The sequence below is a fragment of the Abramis brama genome (genome assembly GCF_963993115.1).
Source record: "Abramis brama genome assembly, chromosome: 15".
In the NCBI taxonomy this organism is placed as follows: Eukaryota; Metazoa; Chordata; class Actinopteri; order Cypriniformes; family Leuciscidae; genus Abramis; species Abramis brama.
Window position 1 is genome coordinate 3,707,820 of NC_139977.1, and position 20,123 is coordinate 3,727,942.

General features: G+C 38.3%; 2 protein-coding genes across 3 annotated transcripts in view; one reads left to right on the top strand and one right to left on the bottom strand.

Moving 5' to 3' along the window:
- Positions 1-167: 167 nt before the first annotated feature.
- On the top strand, positions 168-19,961 carry ik (IK cytokine). The gene is made up of 20 exons (XM_084136673.1): positions 168-290; positions 874-940; positions 1,344-1,436; positions 1,546-1,605; positions 4,444-4,611; positions 7,391-7,505; positions 7,586-7,656; positions 8,171-8,217; positions 11,308-11,471; positions 11,781-11,889; positions 12,645-12,684; positions 12,769-12,976; positions 13,878-13,896; positions 15,189-15,254; positions 16,607-16,688; positions 17,509-17,566; positions 17,646-17,734; positions 17,815-17,923; positions 18,068-18,102; positions 19,459-19,961. Exons 1-20 carry the CDS (start codon positions 275-277, stop codon positions 19,484-19,486), a joined length of 1,644 nt encoding a protein of 547 aa, XP_083992799.1. The 5' UTR covers positions 168-274; the 3' UTR covers positions 19,487-19,961.
- Positions 19,586-20,123, bottom strand: part of LOC311097167 (arf-GAP with Rho-GAP domain, ANK repeat and PH domain-containing protein 1) — a 32,280-nt gene continuing 31,742 nt past the window's right edge. For both annotated transcript variants that reach the window (XM_084136671.1, XM_084136670.1), the window contains exon 23: positions 19,586-20,063. In XM_084136671.1, the coding sequence (XP_083992797.1) occupies positions 20,022-20,063 (42 nt within the window). In that variant the 3' untranslated portion in view covers positions 19,586-20,021. The remainder of the gene's footprint in view (positions 20,064-20,123) is intronic.

Here is a 20,123-nt window from a genome sequence, read left to right on the forward strand (position 1 = left end):
ATTCTGTCATAATTTATGGAAACAACATTCAGGTTTGGAACAACTTGAAGGTGAATAAATGTTGACAGAATTATTATAATTTTTTTTTTTTTTGGGTGAACTATTGATAGTAATGCTTAATATTATCACATATTATGTGATCGGCTCTCCTCCAGTTCAACAGGCGGCGCTGATGCGACGTGACACAGATAACCGGAAGTGTGACGTCATCAGACCTACTATCAACATTAAAGTGCGTCGAGTCGCGTTTTAGAGCGACTCGTTTAATTTCATCATGCCTGAACGCGAATGTAAGTATTACATACCGTTTATGAAGTTTATATTGTGTGCGGATGAATAATCACATCATATATGTTCTTATCGTATGAAAATATATACGCTGTTACATTCTATGAACATGCCTGTGCCGTTTGCATAACGCCAAGGAACTGTTACAGTGATTCTGTGTAGATTTCAAAGATAATGTGTACGTTTGATAAGTTAAAGAATATGTGAGAGATATACAAGAAGATTGTCTGTGTGCAAATAAAACACGCATTGACACAAATACAGCAAAGCTCCTGCAGCCAAACCCTCACTGTTTACACTGTAGAGTCGAGTAACGTTAGGAGGAATGATTCGATTCACTCGCTTGCGGTTCGATTCACTTCCGATTCCGATTCGATATCGATTCATTTGGATGTATATCAGATACAGTACATGTCAGTTTATCTCATAGATAGACAAAACCTCTCATCTAATGCTGTAAACTACACAGGAAACCCTGTCAGTTGGTACATTACTTTGATATTAAAGGTTAAAACTAACATCTGATTTGTAATCAAACATTTAAAGGCAGTTTTCTATGAATGTGTTGATGTGTGTGTCTTTCAGCCGAGGTGTACTCCAATCCTCTGGCTCCTGATGGCCATGAGGTGGAAGATCATCGGTCAGCGCTACAGTAAGTGCTCTCCACCTGTCAATAATGTGCTGATGATCAGTGGCGTGGACTCGTTTTCTGCAGTGAACATTCTTTTGTTAAATCTTTAGCTTTCCCTTTATATATTTCTAAATAACCTCAGGTGTTTTTTCCTCTCATGTGATTAAATGAGTGAAGCATCAGCAGTGACACAGTATTCAAAGACAAGTGCAGGAGCAATCACATTTACACCTGACATTAAAATGCATAGGATCTTGCTTCTCTAATGCTAATTCTAAATGTAATAGCTTTTATTATTATGGTATTATTTTGTGGCAGTCCATGAAATCTATGTTCTTGACGATTCAGTGACGTTACTATCTTCATTCTCAAGTCGAGTCTGATCTGTCCTTGTGTCTCAATGAAATTTGTTTGTGACCCTCAGATCCAAGCTGACCAATGACGACTTCAGGAAGCTTCTGATGACCCCGAGATCGACCCCGTCCTCCGCTCCGCCCTCCAAAACACGACAACATGAGTACTTTGCTTTTGAACACACTTGTTTAAGATCTTTCTGTGGTCATGTGTGCACTGCATGTCTCTATGATAACAGTCCCGTTAACTTTTTGTTGCGATGATTTTCCCAGGATGCCACGGGAATATAACGAGGACGAGGATCCTGCGGCGCGCAGACGTAAGAAAAAAAGGTGAGTTGAGGAACATGAATGAATCCTCCTACATTACTACTGCTTTAATATCTAATCCTGCTGTTGCTTTTGTCTCTTCTGCACACGTTCCTACGTTTCGCTCTGCATCAATTACCATTTTATCCAATAAAAACGTTGCCCTGTATGAGTATGTCTTTTAGACTATATTTATATCATGATATAGTGAATCACACAAAGAGGGACGTTTTTTTCAAATAGCAGCACAATTGCAAATGTGAAACTGATTATTTTATACAACAGTTCAATAAACAATTAAGTGACTTACAGTTTAGACACAATATTGCCTGTTTTTCTCCATTTCACCAACAAAGCCACGGCAAAACTGTTCTGTATCTCTGAGGAACACACAGCGGTGTTTCACTGAATAAATCAGTCCATATGAACCAGAGCTGCACAATATATCGAAATTAGCGAAATATTGCAAATGTATATATCGTGATATGCATATCACAACGGCTTGCAATAACTGGGGTCATGAACTAAAGACAGAGAAAATCACTCGCTGCTCTTGGCTGAATAACTTTTGTAGCTTTAATAAAGAATCAGTATATATTTAATTCATACAGTGAAAACTAAGCAGTGTTTTATTTTACATTTGATTAAATAACCCTAATGTAGGATAACCTGAAACCCTGAACCCTGTGGTTTACACTGATGTTAAAATAACTCTTCTTATGCTGCAGTAAAACACTGCTGTTCACTTCCAGAAGCTGTAGGGATGTTTTCTTGTCACAAAAAGAATGTGAAACACATGTAGGTTATATAATTTTAAATATATTTTAAAGATAATTTAAGTTTATTTTACACGCTTTAAGCATTATCGTATCGCATATCGAATATCGCATTATTTAATGAGTTATCACATATCACATTTTTCTTCAATATCCTGCAGCCCTAATTTGAACGAATCGATTGAATTATTGACTCAATGGGCCCTATCTTGCACCCAGCGCAATTGACTTTGTACACCGACGCATGTATCATTCCTATTTTGCACCCGCGCAAAGCGCGCTTTTCCCTCCACAGAAGCACGTCGCTAAACTAGGGAATGAACTTGCGCTCCCTGGGCGGTTCAGCGCAAAAAAGGAGGCGTGTTCCGGCGCAAACGTTCCTTCATGCTATTTTGCAGGTTTAGAAAACAATTGCGCCACTAACCAGGAAAAAATAGTTTAAAGTCAGTGGCAGGTTGCGCATGTTATTCATATGCTATTTTAAGGGCGCATGCTTGGCCATAATCAATGTAGCGTGTGCACAACGCGCATACACTTTGATTCTCTCATCTACACAGAAGCAGCAGTTTTCATTTTTGCAAATCATACATTATTATGATAGATAGATAGATAGATAGATAGACAATTTATTATAAAAGCATACATCTAGCTTACACATTTACCCAAATTATCATACACCTTTTTAACCGAAGTTAATTTGGGTGGGTTTCTCCATCCCCAACGTCCCTGACGAGAGCGTTGCTCTCCTTGGCTGTGAACCGCTCCTGGCGCGCGTCTGGCAAATCCGCCGTTATAATAGGAATCCACTTTAGAACAAACGCGCCTGCTCTTAAAGGGAATGTGAGATGACGCTCTGATTGGTTTATTTCACGTTACGCCCAAACCACACCTATGAATAATGAAGCTACTTCAGACCAACCCATTTTAGATTTGCGCCTGGCGCAAGAGTCATTTATCCCGCTGGGAAAATAGCAACAGCGCCAAGACCCGCCCACAGAGTTACTTGCGCTTTGCGCTTTGACACTTGCGTTTCAGATCGTTAAAATAGGGCCCAATGACTCGCTCATTAACAGTGACTTGCTGCCACCTACTGGTGGTTTCAGTTTCATATTTAAAGTATCTTTTAAAACTTAAAATCATTTCATATATCATCAAAGTTTTATTTGTAAAGCATTATTTCTGCATGTGTAGCTGCAGGTTAAATGCATTCATGTCCCTCTGAGCTGCATGAAACAGTCTGAGTAAACGCATCTAAACGCCACTTCAGATGCAGCGTCTGTGTTTCCTCTGCACTGCAAAGAGCAATTTAGTTGATACTGATTTCATTTGACTGGTAACAGCCCTGTAGTGTCGTCTTATTCTAATTTAATTTGATTAAATGTAGTAATTTGACATAATAAATTATGCTTGGGCTATATTTAATTAGGGAAGAAAAAATTGGCCTTGTGCAGATAAAAGTTAAAAATCATTTTACATTTATTGGAAAATGTAATATCTGTCCCTGCTGTGAACTAACCAGCTCACAGAATATAAAGAATATCTAAAACTTTAGTAATCAGTCCTAAACCTGCCAATGTATCAACACAATAAACACACAGCAAAATATCGTCTAATTATCGTTATTGACCAAATCCCAGAAATTATCATGATGATGATGATGTTGTTGTTGTCTTTTTGATGAGATGTTTTTAAGTCCTTTGACATAGTATGAAAACTGCGGTTACTTTAAGATCCACACTAAAACCTATCAATAAATACATCATTATTTACATCATATACATCATTAAAATAAATCATTTTATTTCATAAATAATTGTGGTTTTTGCTTTAGCTATTACTTGCATGCAACACATAATAGTAATCACCTCCTGTGCTAGCGAATGTAAAGTTCATGTATGAACACACCAGGAAGAATTAGATTTTTTTCAGGAGTGAATTTTTAAATAGTTCCTATTTTATTCCCCCCCCCCAATTCATTATTGCTTAAATTAAGTACTAAAATGCATGTAAAATGTGTCTTGTAAAAATTCAATAGTGTTTTGAGATATTTTTTCTCTGTTCTTCCGCTTCACGCTTCTGTCTGAAGTTACTACGCTAAACTGCGGCAGCAGGAGATGGAGAGAGAGCGCGAGCTGGCGGAGAAGTACCGTGATCGTGCTCGAGAGCGACGTGATGGCGTTAATAAGGACTACGAGGAGACTGAGCTCATCAGCACCACTGCCAACTATCGAGCCGTGGGACCCACCGCAGAGGCGTGAGTTTCCTGACATTTGTGCCTTTCATTTTTTACTGCATGTTACAATAATCAGAATAATTTTTCTCTAGCTGTGTTTTGTTATATGACCATCTTCTGTATATGTGTAGGCACTATCGTTTCTGTTGATTTTCATATTAGAACCCCTGTCCTAGTTTTAGGATTTTTTTTAAACTATTTTGTACCAACTTTGCGTGTAGGTTGTAGTGCATTTGTCAATAATCAATAGGGATGCGCCGATACCCGATAATTCTTTATATTTGAAAGCTGATTATCAATGTATTGGTCGATAAATCTAAATCCAAATTTTTATTTTATATAAATTTTTGAGAGCCTGATTACAAAAACAAAATTCTCACCATTAAAATCCATGTCCCAAGCACACAATTATAATGATGTTCTCATATATGTTGCACTGAACCGTATTTTCCTTTTTTGAAGTGATCCCAATCATATTTCAAGCAATTCAAAACCATCATGTTGAACAGTGCGCATCTGAAGAGTCTCAGCTGAAGGAAATAATACAGTATTTATCGGCTTTACTATATCAGCCATATTTTCTAGAGGTCGACCGATATATATCGGTACCGATAGTTGATTGGTGGAACTAAAAATTATTGCATAATGCATATAGTTCATGAAAGCTAGCTAATACATCCTTGTTAACAAATGGGACTTGCAAAGTGTTACCTATGAAATTTACATGTTTCTAGGTTATAGCTAAAGAAACACACATTTGACCTGTAACATTTTAATGTTTAAATTATTTTAGTTAGAACTTCTCATTTTAATATATTCATATTTATATATTTATTTCATTTAGCACATTTCAGTTCAGCACTGTTTTACTTGGAGTGTTATGTTTGTTTTTAATCCCAATATCCATTTAAAAAAATATCGGTTATCGGCATGTACGGTCAAACCTAAATATCGGTATCGGTGAAATCCACTATCGGTTGACCTCTTAATATTTTCTTATTTGTCTGATAACGATAAGATTAAAACAGAACATATATCGGCCAATACCGATATGGTGGCCGATATATTGTGCATCCCTAATAATCATCGTTTTGAAGTTTGTATTTCACAAGGCTGCCAGAGACTAAAAAAATGCTGTCCGTTTTAGTAAAACGACTATAATTCCCTAAAGTAACAAGATGTTTTGAAATTTGGTCAATGTTTGTAGACGATTGCTTGAAATCCATTTCAGATTGCTGAAAATCACCAGGATATTGCTGATTTATTTAATTTTCGACATTTATTTTGCTGCAGTTTTCTATAATTCGTTTTGCATCATTTGTTTTCTTCTACGTCTTTCTACAGATTTGTGCCTTTGCAAATGAAGTAAGGGTGTCACGATTTCGATTTTAAATCGAAATCGATCGAAATGAATGCTCAATCTCGATTATCGAATCAAAAAATGGAATCGTCGATGTTGTCACGCCCCCTGTCATGTCAGCTCGGCTTGCCAAGCAAAAAAAAAAAAAAAAACACGTGTTGAAGTGCTGCCAGAGCTGCCAACTCTCACGCATTCACCGTGAGACACAGGCAATTGACACTTTTCACACGCTCTCACGCACAAAAAAATCGCGAAGCAAAGAGGACACGGAGACCGACAGACTAGAGTAGGTTACATTATGATATAAAAAAATCTCAGCTCTCAGATTCTGTCAATTTTATTACGAAATTCAAACAATAAATACCGTTTTGGCGCTTGTAAATGTTACGTGACAGATCCCTAGCGCACGTGAACCGATCATCTCTACTAGTACTCTAATAGTAAAAAAAAACCACGAACACTGTTGAAAGATACTACAACTACAACTTACCGAAATGTAGGCTATATTCCTCATACATGATATCGATCAATCAGTGTTTTTCATCAGCGTGAAGTGGTCAATAACATAGCTGGAGAACAATTATGTCACATTTACCTCAGGAAAGCCGTTTAATGACCATAATATAGGCTATAGCACGTAGTTGGCAAGAAAAAAAAAATAGCTATAGAGAGTATTTTGCTAAATATGTGTTCTATATTACATATTATATTTTTTACTTTTTATATCATTAAATAAAGTTGTTGTTATAATAAAAAAACGCATTATATTTAATTATTTTTAACCTTAAATAATAGCCTACTACCAGCTGATAGGGCTGTCTGTATGTTTACAGCATTAGGTGAGTTTTTTTTTTTTTTTAGACAAATTAACGCCTATCTTGTGTAGCCTACCTAATATTTATCCAAATGAGTCAATATTAAATTAAATCACAATAATTTAATTTAATTGAAATAATAAAAATGTGTAGCTTACCAGAAATTGTACCATGTAAACATTGTAACATGTTGTCACTAAACCTAATAAAATTCAGTTTAGTTACTAAAATGTTAGTGACAATCACAATACACTTAATGTGATGCAATTTTTTTTACAATCAAACAAATCGAGAATCGAATCGAACCGTGACTTTAGAATCGAAAATGTAATCAAATCGAGGATTTGGAGAATCGTGACACCCTTAAAATGAAGTAATTTATTCGTTCATTTTCATTTTCATTACTCCCAAAATCGCTGAACATGGTGACACTGTTTTGTCTTGCAGCTGTGAACTAAAATGCCAAGAGTTTAACCGTATGCCATTTTGTCTAATATTAGCGATTGAATACTTATCATCGGACTGATTATTGCCTTGGAATTATCAGTAAAAAGTGCTTTGTCATTGGTTTGTATTTGAATGTGCATTTTTTTGTTTGTCTTTTTCCTGCACTGTTGTTGAACAGGGACAAATCAGCCGCAGAGAAAAGGCGTCAGCTGATCCAGGAGTCCAAGTTCTTGGGTGGTGATATGGAGCACACTCACTTGGTGAAGGGTTTGGATTTCGCCCTGCTACAGAAGGTACACACACGTAACCATTGTTTGAAAATCAAACCACTGCCACATGAATGCTTGTGTTTATTGTACTGTTTTAATTTCAGGTCAGAGCTGAGATCACTAGTAAGGAGCGGGAAGAGGAGGACATGATTGAGAAAGTGCAGAAGGAAGTCAAGTATGTTTCATAAGTTCTTATTTGTTCACTTAAAGGGTTAGTTCACCCAAAAATGAAGATTTTGTCAGTAATTACTCACCCTCATGTCGTTCCAACCCCGTGAGACTTTCGTTCATCTTGGGAACACATATTAAGATATGTCAGAGGCACACACACAAGAAAATGAAGAGTTGAATAAAGTCGTTATTTTTGTTTTTTTGCACACAAAAAGTATTCTCGTCGCTTGATAAACTTAAGGTTGAGCCACTGTAGTGACTTGGACTATTTTAACAATGTCTTTACTAACTTGTCGAGGCCAGCATTTATCCCCTATAAATGCCGCATCCTTCTCACTTTTTTTTACCCCTGACCTGTTTTCATGCCTGTATCTTAATTTGTGTTTCGAAGATGAACGAAAGTCTTACAGGGTTGGAACAACATGAGGGAGAGTAATTACTGACAGAATTTTCATTTTTGGGTGATCTAACCCTTTAACCCAGTTGCGAGTCTCTTTTGACATGTTTGTGTTTGACAGGAGAGATGAAGATCCAGAGCAGAAGATTGAGTTCAAGACTCGCCTGGGTGAGTTCAGTCTGTGTTTAATCTCATTAAGGGGCTTTCACACTGGAGGAACATTTTCATATCATAACTATTGGTGGAAGCAGGAACCGCAGGAACTGGGAAGGATTTTAGTTCTAGGAAAGCCTTTTAGGGGAACTAATGGCTCGTTTCCACTGAGCGGTGCGGTACAGTACAGTACGATTCAGGACGGTAAACCCTGATCCGACTTGCGTTTCCACCGCCAACAGTACCCTTACTTGATAGGCGTTGGTGTAGCCTCGCCAGAAAGCGATCGACGCCATTTTCGCTCGAAGAAGAAAGCGACAAAGTAAACAACAATGGATGACATACAGCAGATCTTGTTCTTGCTTCTCGACATGTGGCTGTATGTCACAAGAAGACAAGTGCCAACATTAGGCGTTTCTCAATACCAAGTACGCAAAGTTTGGACTTGCCAAGTCCGACTCAGGAGAATGACTCCCGAGAACGTTAATTCTGCAACTGGAACAGCGCGTTCTTGAAAGCGTCACTCAGCTCGCTCTGCTGCTCCGGTTATCTCTGTATGTACATTTTAGGCAACAATAAAATGCAATATGTTATAAAACATCACTCTGCCTCTTTTCTTTAAATTAAAAAATATTAAACTTATTAACATGGTTCAGGCAATATGTGCATTTGTACTAAACAACAGATGTTGTAGTAAACAACATTACAGTGATCATCTTCACTGTAATAAAATAAAAAATGACAAAACTCAACCCAGTTTCTTTTTGATAAATTTCATTTTTATCAATATTAGCCATTATAAAAGTATAAGTAAAAGCTACAAGAAGCTATACAATAAGAAATAAAGCAAACAATTCAGTCAAACATACAAAGTCAGCGCTTTAGTCTAACCTTACAACGGTAAAGTTAAATAGCCTAAATTTAAGTCATGAAACTTCACCTAGCCCTCAGCCAAAACGATTGGCCAGGGAACAAATTATAGATTCACGAGCCCAAAGATCACCCGTTAGCCATACACAAGATGAATTATATCTCATGTTTAACCACTACAGAGACGTTAGCCTGGTTAAAGCCAGACCATTCTCAGTAGTAACTGAGTTATGGTCTGGCAAAGCTTCATTAATAACTCATTTCCAAAGGGGCGTCACCAACGGACGTCGCTCAAATGCCTCTGGGCGCAACTGGATAGACCTAAAACCAATCAGAGCGATCGTCATCGTGTAAAGCCATATGCTGCGTCCCAATTCGCCTAAGTTACACTACGCCATAAAAGTATGTACTCTTTTTGTGAAGAAAAGGTATTTACTTAAAAAAAAGTAGGCAAGCTTTGGGACATACTACTTCGTCATCTTTATCGGACGGATCTGTCGCGTGCGTCTTGTCACGTAAACTGCCCTGTCAATCATCGTGTCACAGTTAAAATCCTCTATTAAATCTAATTTAATTCCCTACCGTTTCGGAGAGAAATGTAGAAGCACGTTCATCTGCCAGTGGGTCTTTCATGGAGACTGTCCTCATGTGTTTGCAATTTGATTATAATAATGCATTTAAAAGTTGCTGCGCTTCACCAACGGACGTCGCTCAAATGCCTCTGGGCGCAACTGGATAGACCTAAAACCAATCAGAGCGATCGTCATAGTGTAAAGCCCGCCCCAACGTTTCTGATTGGTGCCGCGATTTCGACGGATTAGAAATGGGCTTGAATGAGCTCTTTGCCAGACTACTTGCAGAGCAAATCTAAATTTGCCGGAAGTTGTCTGGGTTTTCCCAGGCTACAGAGACGTCAGAGTCGGCGGCAAATGTCGAAAGGCTGTTCCAGACGGGGTAGATGAGCACCGAGCGCCCGGTGATCGCCTGGATCTCACAACCTGGATCAAATTTTCATAAATCTTTATAAATAAACCACAGATTTGAGCTTTAAACAACTACATTCTCGCCTGAAAAACTCTCAAAACTACATTTTGTGACACAATAACAGTAGTATGTGCGTCCTGCAGTGAGTGTAGCTCCACCCTTTAGTACCGTACCACTGTGCTAGGTACCCCAACGGAAGGGTACTGAAAAAGTGGTACGGTTCGGCATTTTGGTACCATTCACAACTTTTGACAGTGGAAACAGAAATAATTGCGTACCGTACTGTACCGTACCGTACCGCTCAGTGGAAATGAGCCATAAATTAGCTCTTACTTCAGAGTAGTGTCTAACCCAGCACAATAGGAGCTACCAGTGACGTAAGTTTAGCGCTAAATGGTCGAACGCACGCAAAACGCCAGCAAAAAAAAAAAACTAACTCTACGAACATGGAAAACAGTGATAGATGAGCCTCTAAACCTTTACGCTGAGGAGAAAATCCAACGCAATTTTGAGGGACCAAGAGGAACATGATTATGTGTTTGTGCTCAGCAACACTGGACATCAGACACACGGCATACGCTAATAACTCTTCATCACTGTCTACTCTCTGTGTGTAACAGTTCTGTCTGATAACGTATGAGACAGCACTGTTAGACAGATCGTACACTAATGAACACGGAGAATGCGAGCGCTGCCGTTCTCAGCGACGTCAAAATAAAAGTCTCAACAAGTGTGTCTTACGTCACTTCAGAGTTCCTGCTGGCGGTGCGAACGCAACCAGGAAAAGTTCCTATGGGAACCATTAGTTCTTGGGGAAACACACTGGTGGCTCGTTCCTATAACTATCAAGTGCAAAAGCCCCTATAGTATCATTATTTCTGTGATACAATAGTTCATATTATCACATAAGTACTGGGATAAAAGTTTAAAGTTCAAATATAAACACTGAAGTCTACGGTAGTGATCAAAATAGAGCAAATCAGCTTTTGATAGAAACTGGGCGCTTAAAATAACGCATTTATCGATTGCATTGTTTTGCTACTAGGTGGCGACAAGTGATCGACGAATATAAATAACGAATTGCAATTCTTAAAAATCACAATGCATGTCGTATCGGCACCCTAGTATCGAATCAGGAGATGGGTGTATCGTCCCAGCCCTAAGAACTACCCAGTGCAAAAGCCCCTAATGTCTCTGGACAGCAATAAGACTGAACTACATGTGAGTTGTGTGTATTGTTCTGCTCTTTAGGACGAAACATCTATCGTATCCTGTTCAAGGGTCGTCCGATGGAGCGTAATGAGCTTTTCCTGCCAGGCCGAATGGCATATGTGGTGGACCTGGAAGACGAGTACGCAGACACAGACATCCCAACCACACTCATCCGCAGCAAAGCCGACTGCCCCACCATGGAGGTACAGACCCCAAACGCAACATTACAAACCTTGACATTGCTTAAGGACGCAGATGCTAACATGTTTTACTCTCACTTGACGTGCTTTCAAATGCTGGAAATTGTTCGAGTGAATTATTAGTGGTGGTTGCCGAATCACTACTGCTATTGCTCATGCTGAAGTATATATGGCGAATAACTGATCCAGCACTGTTCAATTCACGGGTTTATAGCAATGGGCTAAAGACACTCAGAACGTGGCATTGTGGGCACTCGCGCTTTCTTCAGCTCATTTTTAATGTCTAGTCAAACTGCTGTTTTTGTTCCTCAGGCTCAGACGACACTCACCACCAATGACATAGTCATCAGCAAACTGACACAGATCCTGTCGTACCTGAGGCAAGGCACACGCAACAAGAAAATCAAGAAGAAGGACAAAGGTAGTGCTGAATGTTCACAAGATCAGCCCTAGATATCACTGATAAAAGTATGAGAGATTGATTACGACGGTCAGAAGAGAGAAAGCCTCTAAACGGCCTTTAGCCGTTGCATTAGAAACTCTGCGGCAGTGTTAAATTGGCATTTTAAAAACAAGAAAAGAAAATGCAGTACTGTGCAGAAGTCTTAGGCATTTAGTATTTTCACCCCCAAAAAATGGGTTTAAGTCAGTAATTTAGATCTTTTGTTGTAGTGTGTCAGTAGGAATATATCAGTTTACATTTCCAAACATTCATTTAGCCATTAATTGTAATAATCCAGTGAGTCTGACAACAGCCGGTTAACATGTTACATTACTGTTACACAAACTGTAATCTGACACTAACTGGCTTAACCATTTTTTGGGGGTGAAAATACTAATATGCCTAAGACTTTTGCACAGTACTGTATATAAAAAACACACTATATAAAAAAATAACTGTGGAAAAAGGGTCCATAATGTAACTCATTGACAAGACAAAGAATCTCAAAGATTCACTTGAATATTTCCACATTAAAGGCTCGTCTTCAGTCTTCAGATTTCATAGAGCTCAGAGCAAAACAGAGAAAGTCAGCACAGTGTTAACCAAATTCAAATGCATTTTGATGAAAAATGTGCTCTTATCATTTTGGAAATTAAGAAGTTTTACTAGTCGATTTCTCATACACACGTGTAGTGCTTGTGTGTGTGTGAAAGCTGAGTGTTTTCTGTTTTCAGGGCGTCTGGATGAGAAGAAAGCGCCAGAGGCTGACTTAAGGTGAGTTCACATGCAGTCAAAGTGTTTTATGTTTATGATCTGATCATTAGCTTCTTAACCACGTGTGTGTGTGTGTCCACGCAGCATCTTTGATGACATCGGTGACTACATACCCTCCACCTCCAAGAGCATCAGAGACAAAGAGAAAGAGCGCTACCGTGAGAGGGAGAGGGAGAAAGACCGAGAGCGAGAGAGGGAGAGGGAGAGAGAGAGAGAGCGAGAGAGAGAGAGAGATCGGGACGAGGAGAAAAGACGACACAGTTACTTTGAGAAGCCTCGAGCTGATGAGGAGGTCAGCTGATCGTTGTTGTTTAACCCTCTGGTGCTCTTCACGTGTCGGTCAAAAATGAATGAAAGATTTTTTTTTTTCAATGAAATTAATGTACTATATTTTAATTTGATAGTGTTTTTTATTTAATATTTTGTATTTTAGGGGATTTTATTATACTAAATTATATTTACGCTGTATTTATAATCCATTAATTCACTTTTTGAGCATAGACCTGAAAATTACATTTCCAACTTAAACTGTGGTAAACGTTGAATGCTTTAGAGCACAGACTGAAAAAGACGACACTTGGCAGATTATTGCTGAAGTGAAAAGTTTAAAAAAGTGAACTTTAAAAAAAAAGTAACAGAGTTTTACGTGTGTTATGAAAAATACACAAAAATACTATTTTAAATTTTATATGAAATATATATTTTCAAAATCATGTTTTACTCTAAAACTGCAAGAAAATTAAAACCTAAACAAGTTGTCCAAATTTGAGATTGAGATCTCAAATAATGATCTTTCAGTGTGTGTGTGTTCGGCTGCAGTACCAAACGCTTCCACTAGAGGAAATTCGTCTCGCATTCATTTTCAATGCGCTCATTTTTGACCGTGAGGAGCAAACGTGTCACTGTTTTTACAGGACCATTTAACCTATTCGAATCATGTCCATGATTTATTTATTTTTTATGTTCACACAGCAAGTGCCAAAACATTTACCAAGTTTCGTACCATTCTGTATCCAATGCGGTAAAAAATTCTTTTAAAAAAACAAAACGTACATTTTTTCATTTTTCAAAGATTGAAGAGTACCAGAGAAAATGATTCTCATTGCTTTAGAATATTTGTGCAGAACTTATGGATATCACTATAATAAGTAAGCAATCTCTGTAATAATTGTCTAATATTTCTGTCCTTTCAGCCCATAGACATCGATAAAGGTGAGTATTCACAATCTTACTCATAGTTTCCTCATAAAAATGGTTCATTGAAGGAATAGTTCACTGAAAAATTAGCAAATTTAAAAAAAAACACACATTTGAATGCTAAAGTCCAGGGGTCTCATTTATAAAGCGTGCGTACGCACAAAACAGGGCTGGAAACGTACGTACGCCAGTTCCCACGCAAAGGTTGTGATCTATAAAAAACAAACTTGACGGGAGAATGTGCGCACCTTTAAGCAAACTTTGAGCCGTGCGTACGCACATTCTGGAGACAAAGGGAATTGGCGACACCGATGGTGAGCTGGAGTTAAGTGTCTTTTTGGTCACTTTTAGACAGAAAATCTAAAGAAAATTAAATGTATACAGAAAGATAATACAAATATAATTTCACTCACCAAGCCTGTCACTTGAAGCAAATATCCATCCCTTCTTAAATGTCTGCACCAGCGAGCGCGTTGGGCCGTTTAGTGAAACTGACGCAAATAACAGTTTAAATGAATAAAATAATGATTTAAACTATGTTTTACTTCTGATATAAACATTTAGATTAAATATGCCATTCAAATTAATGGAGTTAAGCACTTAAACATGAAATCATTACTGAGAAGTTACAACATTTTTATATTCAAATTCAGTCAATAGAAATATTTATTGTGGATGCGGTGTTTTTGAACACTTTTCCTCTGGCATGCTGTGTTTTAATGTTTTAACCACAGAGATAACTGCTTATCATGATAATACCAGATTGTCTGAGAAAATAGTTTCGTGCAAATAATGCCCAAGGCCTATCTGTTTCCATTAAAAATATAAATCAATTAAAAATACAATTCGGCCAGTGGAAAAGATTGAGAAAAACTTTCTCTGAAATGTATTTTACACTATTTGATTTATGTATTCAAAAACAAGGCAAGGATAGGCAACTACTTGATTTTTATGAATGTAATGTGTCTTGTACCATTAAACGTTATCACGTGGATAAATAATCATATGCAAATGATATGCAGATGAGGATCTGCATAGTAAAACTAGGCGTTGTCAGCTCCATATATGGTTATTTCGGGGAGGAGACGCATGTGCGCACAATCTTCCGCTGACTGGGATTTATAAAGTGAATTCTGCGCAGGTTCTGGCGTACGAACGGTTTTATAAATCTGAATATTTTTTTGCGTACGCCATTTTTGGCTTTCAGGCGCACGTACACTTTTAGTAAGGATCTTACGCACAGTTTTATAAAGAGACCCCAGGCCTGTTGAGTTCTTCAATGCTGTAGTTGTGCTGTTGTCTTGCAGGTCCAAGCTCTGTGAAGGACCAGATCAAGTTAATCAATGAGAAGTTTGCCGGAGTCGGTCCGGAAGCATATCCTTCACGAGACTGCTGATGTGAGAACACAATGAGTCAGTTCACTGTTGCTCTTTGAGTATAGAGCGATACCATCAAGTTGTGTCCCAAATTATGAAACGGCTACTTGAAATCCGGTCGGAAATCAACAGGATTTTTTGAGACCTAAAGCCAAAAAAATCTTGTTTCATAAAGAATAGGACTCCTCATGGATATAACTCATTACGGTACCTTACGTTAACCTTCACATGGCCAAATTAAGAAATTCTCCTGTTGCATCAAAAGCTTCAAAATCACGACTGCTGCGTCCCAAACCAGATCTAGATAGTATTCAAAAATAGAATTAGTGTGTCCCGAATCATAGTATGTTGAAAAGAGTGTTACAAAGATACCCGGATGGTTAGAGTCCGAAGTGCAGATCCGTGCTCAATCTAACGGCTAATATTACCCACAACCCATTGAGTGTTGGACGAGGATTCCATTAGAACTACAAACATGAATTAAAAGTGTTAAAATACTACAAAAATGGCGGACGTGTGAGTCAGACGGATACATAGAGAGGTTTAGATAAAGGGATTGAGGGATTAATAATCAGCATCTAAGATATTTATTCAATGTTATGCACATTATATTTCATCTGCAGCAGTGTTGTGAGCTTTTAGAAAGATACGTCTAGTCATTAACTTTTAAATGCATCATTATGCTAACGCGAAACATTTCTCTCCGAAACGGAAGGAAATTAAATTAGATTGAATGTGGAGGATTTTTAACTGTGACGAGATGATTGACGGATCCGTTTAAACAGTGACAGGATGCACATAATAATGATGATGAAGTATATGTATTAAAGCTCACCTACTCTTCTGCTACACATACTTTTAGGGCGTAGTATAAGTAGGCCAATTGGGACTTGGCGTCGGTCATTGTAGCCAATCACTGACATTTGCATGAATGAGAACTTGGCAATCAGATTCAGGTTCTGCACTTATACAGCACTTAATGTTCTTGTTATAAGCAATAATGTGCAGAAATGATTTAATATACTACATTTTATGTAAGGGCTAATTGGTCTCTAAGACAGCCCAGCGATTGGCTGGATAAAAAATAAGATATCTGTGTTTTCAGTAATTGGTTTCATTGACCTTTATGTAATGTTTCGGAAAGTTTATAATGAAGATGCATTTTTCCAGTTATGCTTAGATCTAAAAAAATGTTTCAATATCCTCATTTATTATCATAGTTTGTGCTGCAGACATGAATATCGTATATCATTTATGCATTCGTGTGTATGATTTTAAAGTGTTGTCGAGTGACATGATGCCTCGCACTGCAGTGTTGAGTTTGTAGTTTGATTCTTTAACTGTGAGCACTGGAAGCAGACGGGAAGAGAAGAAGCATCTGGGAGATTTCTTCGGGATGTCGAACAGTTACGCCGAATGCTACCCTGCCACGTGAGTTCCTGCCTTCATCTCTTCTCATGAACACTGACAGGAGGAGTTCACTTCAGAATTCAAATGTCCTGATCATTTACGTCATCCAAGATGTTCATGTCTTTCTTCAGTGGAAAAGAAATGACGGTTTTTGAGGAAAACACTCCAGGATGTTTCTCCATATAGTGTCTTCAATGGGGTCCAACGGGTTGAAGGTCCAGATGTGAGTTTCAGTGCAGCTTCAAAGTCTCGACACGATCCAGCCGAGGAATAGCAACCAGCGGACATTTTATTAAAAAAAAGAAAAGCATTTATATACTTTTTAACCACAAATGCATTACGTAATCAGGTTGAAAGGTCACGCGTGGAAGTACCGACCCAGTGTTTAAGTCAAACGCCATTTACAAAAAAATTCATTCAGAAATAAAAGGTAAAACAACGATGTCGGACGATTTTGAAGTTTTTACTGATTACGTAACGTGTGAAGTCGTGGTCGTGCAAGACAAGCATTTGTGGTTAAAAAGTATATAAATGTTTATTTTGTTATAAAATGTCCGCTGGTTTGTCTAGATGAGACTCTTATTCCTCGGCTGGATCGTGTCGAGACTTTGAAGCTGCACTGAAACTCACATCTGGACCTTCGACCCGTTGGACCCCATTGAAGACACTATATGGAGAAACATCCTGGAGTGTTTTCCTCAAAAACCTTCATTTCTTTTCCACTGAAGAAAGACATGAACATCTTTGATGACGTGGGGGTGAGTAAATGATCAGGAGATTATAACTCTGAAGTGAACTACTCCTTCAAAGATGATGATGTTGACGCTGCTTTGTCTTGCAGGATGGATGATCTGGCTGTGGACAGCGATGAAGAAGTGGACTACAGCAAGATGGACCAGGCATGAATGAGTTTGATGAGTTGTAATGTGTCCGAGTGTCTCAGGTCAGGCGTGTTCATGAGTGTGTGTGTGTTTGCAGGGTAATAAGAAGGGTCCTCTGGGCCGCTGGGACTTTGACACTCAAGAGGAGTACAGCGACTACATGAACAACAAGGAGGCGCTGCCAAAGTAACACAGCCTCTGTTTTCTCAGTTCGGCCATGTGAGGTTGTGTTCACTCTGATGATGATGATGGTGGTGTGTTTGCAGGGCTGCCTTCCAGTACGGCATCAAAATGTCCGAGGGCCGAAAGACTCGTCGCTTTAAAGAAACCAACGAGAAGGCCGAGTTAGACCGACAGTGGAAGAAAATCAGTGCTGTGAGTTTACCGGCTCTCATCTACAACGTTCTGTGTAATGTGTTAGCGCTGTGTTAGCGCTGTGTAAGCGCTGAACCCCATATGGTGTGATGATGATGATGGTGATGAATCCTGCTGCATGTTCACACTGTCTGTTTATTTCAGATCATTGAGAAGAGAAAGAAGATGGAGGCAGATGGGTGAGTGTTGTTGGTTTTTCTCTTCTCTTCTTTTTTCAGTCTAAAAACATCCTAAAAAACTGGATGTGAACAGCAAAAATATTGGAATTTTCAACATGTGGACCACTCATATTTGAAATGAAATCAGATTTGTATATATTTATCTTTTTCCTCCAAAATTTAGTCATGTTCCAATCCACCTATTTTTATGTGAATTTTGGGATATCGCATAAAAAAATGTATGCGCTCAATTGAGGCCAATGATTTTTTTTTTTCACCCGATAAGACGTGCACATAAACTATGATGGAAACACGTTTGCAGAATAAATCCCTCAATGCGCAATAAAAACTTTGCCTCAGCTGAGGCCGTGATTGGATAACTGGAGTAACCAGTGGACCAATGGCGTCGCAGGATCTCTAATGTTGGTTTGGTGTTTCTGAAACGCCGGAGTCGAAGTGTGTGATCAGAATGATTTGGTTTAATTCCCTCCAGAAGCGTCTCACTCGAGTGTGTTCCCGAACACCAGCATCCGAACGCTAGAGAACATGACAGCGTTTACTGAGTCTCGTCTGACGCTCTGAGACACTCATTTATGATGGAGGGACAAAGAGCAACTTCCGTTTTTATTACTGATATTTTGTGCCAATTTCCCAGGAAGTGACGATTTTGTGATGGAAAGCTGATTCGCAAATGTTTTATGCCATAAAAATGCCAACTTTGGATGGAAAGGGCAGATATATCGACACTTGAAACAAAGATTAGCAATGCAGCGATTGGCTGGAGGCCAGACAATTAAATGTAATCACATCATGTAATTAAAAAAGGAATCAGCCAAGCAGGAAAAATGGCAAAAGTTTTAATAGATAAATCAAATGTGTAAATGTTTGTTACACAATTCCCACTTATTTCCATTTTTCATGATTTCTAGTATTTGTACAGGCTTTACAATTTTTTATTATTTCAGTGTCAAGAGTAGCCTATTGTAATTAGCAATTATTTTAATTATACTCGTGAAGCGGATAAAGCTTCTTAAGGGTCAATGGCACATCACTCTGCATTTTCTTTTTTTTAGTTATCTACATCGATCAACGTTCAAACTAATGCACGATTCATACAAAACTGTAATGTAAGGCTCCAATAATTATGAGAATTATTTGCTCGGAGTAAAACTGGGTTTTGAACCACATTTATTTAAAAAACCAAATGCAGGTCTGATATGGGCTAAAGCTCATGTAAATGTCCTCAGAAAAGAAATGAGATTTGAGCCGCTAATGGGAATTGGGTGTTTTTCCGTCTAGTGTGATGTAGTCATGTTTCGATCAGTGTGTGTTATTTTGCAGCGTTTGCTCATGATTGTTTCCTCTTCTATCGTACAGGGTGGACGTAAAACGGCCCAAATATTAAAGCTTCAGGAGTGAAGAAATCTTTCCAGCTGCATGTATATGATGCACACGTGTAACAGTAAATGAATTGTTGTCCATTTGTGCTGTTTTTGTTTATTTTCATACAACCAAATACATTGGTAGAGAAAGGATGTTATCATATTTCAAATTTTTACTTTTCATCCAGTGTTTTGTCAAAGTTAAGGAAGAGTGTTTAGGATATAGATGCAGTGTTAACTGTGATGCCAGAGCTTCTAGAAACTAAATGCTTATCATTATCCCATCTTATAAGACTTGAATGTTGACAGTTTAATTCCCAACATTCACGTGGACAAGCCCCATGTATAGCTAAGGGTTCAGCTTTGCCCCTCTAGAAACAAACACACTGTTTAAATGCACTTTTTTTTTCATCTTTTTTTTTTTTTTTAGTGCATTTATTCATTTATACAAATGTATCGTCTAATTCTGAGCTACAATAAAGCTTAATACACTCTGCGGCTCAGTCTCCCGTCCTGAACTCACTCCTTCACGAGACTCGACGAGAACCGGGGAGCTCTTCACAATGCAGTGATGATTTCTCCATCTGTGTCCATGTGATTCTGCACACAATGTCAGATCACACGGTCATTGACACAATGAGATGTATTATAGTGTGTGTG

What these genes read in the sequence shown, in the direction of transcription:
- ik (XM_084136673.1), top strand. An exon ending in CCGACTGCCCCACCATGGAG is followed by an intron (nt 11,472 to 11,780) that starts GTACAGACCCCA and finishes TTTGTTCCTCAG; the next exon opens with GCTCAGACGACACTCACCAC. An exon ending in AATCAAGAAGAAGGACAAAG is followed by an intron (nt 11,890 to 12,644) that starts GTAGTGCTGAAT and finishes TTCTGTTTTCAG; the next exon opens with GGCGTCTGGATGAGAAGAAA.